Source organism: Cherax quadricarinatus, chromosome 33, assembly GCF_038502225.1.
Source record: "Cherax quadricarinatus isolate ZL_2023a chromosome 33, ASM3850222v1, whole genome shotgun sequence".
NCBI classification, from domain to species: Eukaryota; Metazoa; Arthropoda; class Malacostraca; order Decapoda; family Parastacidae; genus Cherax; species Cherax quadricarinatus.
This window is the reverse complement of record NC_091324.1, coordinates 8,193,842-8,201,341: the sequence shown is the minus strand read 5'-3', so window position 1 is coordinate 8,201,341 and position 7,500 is coordinate 8,193,842. Positions and strand designations below refer to the sequence as shown.

The 7,500-nt window shown below is 45.5% G+C and overlaps 1 protein-coding gene across 1 annotated transcript in view; it reads left to right on the top strand.

The window, feature by feature from the left end:
* Positions 1-4,988, top strand: part of LOC138853576 (acidic leucine-rich nuclear phosphoprotein 32 family member B-like) — a 41,643-nt gene extending 36,655 nt beyond the window's left edge. The window contains exon 4 of the mRNA XM_070091053.1: positions 3,538-4,988. Within this exon, the coding sequence (XP_069947154.1) occupies positions 3,538-3,740 (203 nt within the window). The 3' untranslated portion in view covers positions 3,741-4,988. The remainder of the gene's footprint in view (positions 1-3,537) is intronic.
* Positions 4,989-7,500: the final 2,512 nt, after the last annotated feature.

The window sequence follows — 7,500 nt, the reverse complement described above, 5'->3', positions numbered from 1 at the left end:
GTCAGTTTTGGGGCCAGTGCTATTTTTTTAATTTTGAACGGGTTTATGGGGAAGGGAAAAGACTCTGAAGTGTCCTTTCCCCAGATGACGGAAGTTGATGAGAAAAAATTTAAACGGACGGGATGGGAGACTAAAGAACCTGGAGAACCGGGCATGGGTCCCGTAAACTTCTAATTCAATCCCGCCAAATGCAAAATTTCAGGTTGGGGGGGGCAAAAAAACCGGGGACAGGTATAGGTTGTGGACAAAGACCCCAGACCTCACCCAGGGTAAAACCTTTAAAACCCTCCAGCCAAACACCGAGGCCCCACATCAACCAAAAAAACGCTGCGGGATCGGGCCCCGGAAACCTTTTAGAATAGCGGCCTACCTTTAAAAAAGGGAAACGTTCAAAATTTTACACTTTTATGGGGGGGCCCATACTGGGTAATAAACACCAGTCCGGGGAACCCCCACCCGGTCAAGCACGTCAAAAAGTTTGAGAAAGTCAAAGGTTTGCACAAAAGGGGGTCCCGGAAACTCAGGAAAAGCCACGAGGAAAAAGGAAGGGGAAAAACGGGCGGGACACTTCTGGGGGGACCCCGGGGAAGGGGCGGGGGAATGGGTCGACCAAAAAGTTGCGGGGAATAGAAAGGTGGACAAAATGGGGTGCTCCAAAAGGGGGCACAGAAAAAAGGGGGGGCCCAAATGGGCTTTTAAGACTTGGGCAGTCACAGGGGGGTTTGGGGAAACCTTTCTTCAGTCATGGTTTTTCAGCCCAAATGGAAAAAGGCCCCAAAAATGGAGTGGGGGGAACCATACATAGTTTTAAGAAAAGGGGAAAGTCAGGGAAACCCCGAGAGAGAGAGAGGGGGGGATCCGGGATTTGGGGAAAATGGGGGGGGGGAGGTAGTCCGACCCCTGCCCACAATTGGGTGAGTTTTCAATTAAAGGGGAGTACACACACACACACACACACACACAACAGGGGGGGGACCGAGGGCATGGTACGTGAAGGGGGATCCAATGGGCCCTGTGAGAGCGGGGCCCCCGGGAGTTCTAGGACCAGTGCTATTTTTTGATATATGCGAACGACTTGATGGAAGGAATAGACTCCCAAAAGGGCCCCATTGCAGATGATGTGGAAGATGGGAAGAATTAAACGGAAAGAGGATGAGGCAGGACTGCCAAAAATTTGGGCAGGCTGGACATGTTTTTCAGAAAAATTTCCAATTCAACCTTTCCAAAGAAACATGAAAATTTGGGGGGGGCAAAAGACCCCAGAAGAGTATAGGGTAGGTGGACCCGGGACAGACCTCCTCAGGGGGAAAAAAGACCGGGGGACCTTACCCCCCCCGGGGGCCCATCAACCCAAAAAAACCCGCTGCAGCAACGGGGCCTGGAAACCTGGAAAAGCGTTCCGATACCTTAATGGGAATCTTGGACACTGTACACTGTGTAAAATTTGGCCCCTCGGGGCACCCGTCTGGGAAACCACCTTCCCTCCCGGTCAAGCACATCAAGAAGTTAAAAAAGTACAAAGGTTTGCAAAAAAGGCTAGTCCCAATCAGGAAAAGCCTTGAGTAAAAGGGTTTAGGGAAAATTGGGCTGAGGGGCACTGGGACAGAAGGGTCAGGGGGGACGGGATAACGACATACAAGATCCGGGGGGAATAACCGGTGGGCGAAATAGGATGCTTTAGAGGGGACACAGAAAAAAGGGGGTCCCTGGGGGAAACTGAAGACTCAGACGAGCCCCAGGGACGTTAGGGAAAAATTTTTCGTCTTTGAGTCGTTTTGGGAAAAGGGGGGTGGGTAGCCAGTGAAAAGTGGGGGCGGGGAACCATACATAGTTTTAAAGAGGTAAGGGGAAAAACCCCGGGAAGAGAGAAGGACCAAATTGGCGATCAGTGAAAGGGGGGGGCCAGGAGCCAGTCTCGACCCCTTTCAATCCAATTGGGGGATACACAACACGCTGCCGAAGTGTTATGCTTTCGATGGGTTGGGTTCACAAGGGTCCCCCAGACCGGGGCCTTTTTTTCTGGTATATTGGGAAAGACATGACAGAAGGAATAGACTGGAATCTGGGCTGCAGATGAAGGGGTTGGTGGGGGAATTCAATTGGACGTGGACCAGGCAGAACTACAGAGGAATCTGGACAGGCTACAGGCCTGGTCCGGAAACTGGCTCCTGGAGTTCAACCCCACCAAGTGCAAAGTCATGAAGATTGGGGAAGGGCAAAGAATACCACAGACGGAGTGCAGTCTAGGGGGGCCAGGGACTACAAACCTCACTCAAGGAAAAGGATCTTGGGGTGAGTGTAACACCGGGCACATCTCCTGAGGCTCACACAAACCAAATAACTGCTGCAGCATATGAGCGCCTAGCAAACCCAAGAATAGCATTCCGACATCTTAATAAGGAATCGTTCAGGACATTATAGACAGTGTATGTCAGGCCTATATTGGAGTATTCAGCACAAGTTTGGAACTCGCACCTAACCAAACACATAAGGAAATTAGAGAAAGTGTAAAAGTTTGTAACAAAACTAGTTACGGAGCTAAGGGACATGTTCTGCGAGGAGAGGTTAAGGGAAATCGACCTGGCCACACTGGAGGACAGGAGAGATAGGGGGGATATGATAACGACATATAAAGTACTGAGAGGAATTAACAAGGTGGACAGACAGATTGTTCCAGAGATGGGACACAGCAACAAGGGGTCACAATTGGAAGTTGGAGACTCAGATGAATCACAGGGATGTTAGGAAGTATTTCGTCAGTAAGAGTTGTCGTGAAGTGGAATAGTCTGTGAATTGATATTGTGGAGGCAGGATCCATACATAGCTTTAAAAAGAGGTATGATAAAGCTCATATAGCAGGAAGAGCGACCAGTGAAGAGGCGGGGCCAGGAGCTATGACTCGACGCCTGCAACCACAACTAGTTGAGTACACACACACTCTCAAAGCTTTACAAGTTACGAGGTGTTGTCATTCATCATCATCTGTTGAAGAATTGAGACACTTACGCAAGCAGGAGGAGGCGGGGTCATAGTGGAACCATCCACTAGTCTAAGTAGGTCTTCGTCGGAAGATTGGACACTGCATCATCATGGGATCTTGATATAAAGACTTCTTCAAAGCTTGTCCAAATTTTCGACGAAGACCTACATAGACTAGTGGATGGTTCCACTATGACCCCGCCGCCTCCTGCTTGGCCTAACATGACTAAAGTATATAAGCCACTGCTTCGGCTCTGTGCTGTACTTTCTACAAGATTGATCGACTTAACACATCGACTCCAGGCTGAGGGACTGATCACCTCAAACTCCTATCCTTATGCCTTCCTGCTTTGTTTAAGACTGATGAAGCCACTGTGTGGCAAAACGTTTCTTCAATAAAGATTCCCATATGTTGCATAAGTGTGTCAATTCTTCAACTTGTCGGTTTTCAAAACCATTCATCACATAATCTCCTGTTAATAAAGACTGGATCTGATGATCTCTTGTTAAGTTAAAAGTGTATACTAAATAAAACTGTCGCAGCTCTTGTTTGATCAGGAAGAGGAAGAGAAGAAGAGGAAGAAGAAGAGGAGGAGGAAGAAGAGGAAGAAGTGGAGGAAGAGGAGGAGGAAGAAGAGGAGGAAGAAGAAGAAGAGGAGGAAGAAGAAGAAGAAGAGGAAGAAGAAGAAGTGGAGGAGGAGGAGGAGGAGGCGGCATGTTACTCAAAAGTGTTGCATATTCATTTAAAAACCAACTTGTGACTCGTACAGTTTTGTAGTCCTTGCTCTGGAAAAGAAAAAAATGCATCTCAGTGCTATTTTTTTTTTTAGCTTGCACCATTCAACACATAGTTCTTCGTAACCATTATACCGTCAATGTATATTTTTCTCTCTGTGCTAAGCATTCATCTGTGTTATCTCAGTATGAAATTACCTGACATTGTCGCCAAGCAAGTATAGTATGTTGGTTACTGATGTTCGTAAGACCATCTCGTCTTTAGTATAAGCAACTGTTAGTGTAGTCACCTGCGCAAGCTTGGGAGTCGGGAAACTGATCAAAAAGTCGACGAAATAAATATTTAGTATCAAGTTAAGCAACTCTCAGACCTTGTGGAAAACGGTATAAAATAGACAAGTTGAAGATAAAGACACACGTGCGACAGTTGGGTATCTTGTTGAAACGTTTCGACTACACAGTGAAGGCTTCTTCAGTCAAATACAAAGGGAGCAGGTGTAATACTGAAATAAAGGTGATGTAATCAGTCCATGAACCTTGGAGAAAAAGCATTTGAAGTTGTCAGTCCCTCAGCCTGGAAAAGAGTTGAGCTCTGGAAAGATATTCCAGATGAGACCTCGACTTGGCACTGGTAGGCCAGCGGTCGCTGCTGTCTTGTTCCGTGATGTGCTCACTGGATACCTCACTTGTCTCTTTTGATACTACAGTAAGTTGCCACTTAACGTCGTTTCGTTCATTGTCGTTTTGTTATAACGTTGATAAGAGAAAAAATTCGATTCCCGGCCTGGGCCACTGTCTGTGTAGTGTTTGCGCTTTCATTTTTGAAGTGCGTGGTGGTAAGTGGTGCTCCCTACAGTTTTTGCTTTGGAAACATTTATTCCTTGATTTAACCCTGTTGCAGTGAATGCTGAAGGTGCACTGTGCAACCCTGATTTTATATCAATTAGCTTTTGGTAAAATTGATTTCGTTTTACTTCGTTTCACTTGAAATCTATTTCTAAGACCCTGTTGACAAGACGTTAAGTGAGGACTTGCTGTACTGTCTTGCTGCTTCTCCGCCATAGTGCCTACTCCATCACAAAGGTCATCTCCCTCTACCATACATTCTCTCTAATTTGGTCATTCTCTTTAAAATCTATCGTTCCTTTCCCCTCTAACCTCTATATCATCTCTTCTATAGTTCCTCTCTCATTCTTTTTGTCTATCTCCCTTCGTTCCCTCTCCTTGTCTCCTCTCTAACCTCTTCCTCGCTCCTTCCCTTTAACCTCACCCTCGCCCTTCCCCCTCCCTCCCTCCCTTCCCCCTCCCTCTCTCCTTTCCCCTCTCTCACTGACAGTTAATTAATATATGAATAAAAAACTACAAATTGATTTCTACCACAGAGACGAGGCAGCATTGATAGCTCTGGGTTGAGCGCCAGCCTGGTAGATTGATGACTCTGGGTTTGTGCACTAGCCTAGTAGATTGATGACTGGGTTTGTGTACCAGCCAAGTAGATTGATTACTCTGGGTTTGTGCACCAGCCAAGTAGATTGATGACTCTGGGACAGCGCACCAGCCTAGTGTATTGATGAGTCTGGGTTTGTGCACTATCCTTGTAGACTGACGAGTCTTGGGTTGAGCACCAGTCTGGTAGATCGCAGTTAGTGTTTAGCTCCGCGCACCACTGAGTGTCTTCAAGTGTGGTAAAACTCAATCCTGAGCAAAACATCGTCTGCAATAAAAACGTGCTCTGTGTTAAATGTCTTCGTACCCACATGCCTCCTGCCACACAGCAGCGATCAAGAAACATTCAGATTTTGCTTGTTACACTGTCACCTGGCTAATATAACCAATGATAACAACAGTATCCTGCTTGTCTCGCGATCAGCAGACGGAGTATCGAGCCTTTGTCGATTTACTCTCTGGCCCACGCGTATAACATTTCACATAGTATACAGCGAAACGTTTCTCTCCAATCCCATCCACCATTCCATTAAGCCTGGATGAAGGGTGTCCACACTCACCACAGCACGTCAAGAACAGCAGGAGGACCTCAAAAGAAGAGCCCTTTAGTGCTGGTGAAGGGCTCTTGATACAAGGAATTAAAGCTACCCCTCTCTTTCTGGGATCAAACCTATTGCTTCCCATTTCCTAGGTGCTGGATGACTCTCCTAGGGGAAGATCGTACAGACACAACGACCTGTAACATTAAGGAATTTGCTGTTTTTTTTTTTTTTGTGGCAGTATGAAGAGTATATATATTCATCTGTGTAGCAGTATGAGGAGTATATATAGTATTCATCTATGTAGCAGTACGAGGAGTATATATATTCATGTAGTATGAGGATTTTTTTCATTTGCAAACTTTTTTTTTGTCAACATGTCGGTCGTCTCCCACCGAGGCAGGGTGACCCAGAAAAGGAAGGTATCTGTTGAGTTTTAATTTTTTTGTTTTTTTACGTTTAGTAATATATACAGGAAAAGGGGTTACTAGCCCCTTGCTCTTGGCATTTTAGTCGCCTCTTAGGACACGCATGGCTTAGGGAGGAAAGACTTTTTTTTCCACTTCCCATGGTTACAAACTCGTTATGTTGATAATTAGGTAAACTCTCCACGGGGAAATTAATTCCAGGCTGAGGGACTGACCACCTAAAATACTATTTCTCCAAGGTTGATGGACTGATTACATCATTTTCTTTTCACTACTTCCACCTGCTGCCTCTGTATTTGCCTGAAGAAGCCTACTGTGTAGGCCAAATGTTTCAACAGTATATATACCGAACTGTTGCACATGTCTTGGTCATCAACTTGTCGGTATTCCATCCTATTATCAACCTCCTTGGATGGTGCTGGAGGTTTGTGGGCAGTGGATAAAAACCTCTAAGTGTCGAGGCCCGATGATGACCTTGATTAATTTCTTAGAGCATGATTTTGTTGATGCTTTAAGGATAATTTGTTGACGAGTCAACGAGTGAAGTTAGTGTTTGTTTTGCAGTGATTGCTGGCGAGGACTAGTATTGTGCACGGCTACCAAGCAAGTCCTCTGTCTTCACTTCGGAGCTCCATGCAATCGTCGTTGCACTCGTCCTGATTGCTGGCTTAGTTGCATCTCGGTTCATTGTTTACTCAGATTTCCAATGTACTCTGCCCTGGCCCAATCTGCTTCTGTCCACCCTGTGGTCCAAACGTTCCAGGAGTGGTAAGCCCATCTCTATGCATGGCACAAGGTCGTGAATTTCTGTTGGTTCTCATGCCATGTTGATGTCCTGGGAAATGAACCGGCAGATACAAAGGCAAAGACTACTTTAACGACCTTGTTCTATAATAGACTTCTATCATTTAGTGACTTCATGGGTTACATAAATATATACGTGGAAAGTGGTGGACCCTACAAACGTGAAGCTGTGAAGGATTTGGTTCGCCTTCAAAAGGAATCAACACTTTGAAACGGATCTTTGTTGACTGAGGACCGGGCGCGCACATCACCAATAGCCACCTGTTTGCTTACCCTTGGCTTAAGCCTTTCCACTTTTAGCATTATAATTACCGGTATACCTGTAGGGATCTCGGGGAACTTTTAACGATATTAATGATTTAATTGGATTTTTAACTGTTGCTAGCTGTTTCAACTTTGTTTGATAGTATGTATTTGTGTATTTTATTCGCGCAAGTAGTTTTTGTTCATTTTATATTAGTTTTTAGTTTGTGTTGCATATCATTTACCATAGAGCGCTGAGTAATTTACACGGTCAAAGCTCTCTTCAATATGAAAAGTACCGAGTAAGGTGATAGATATACTGAGGG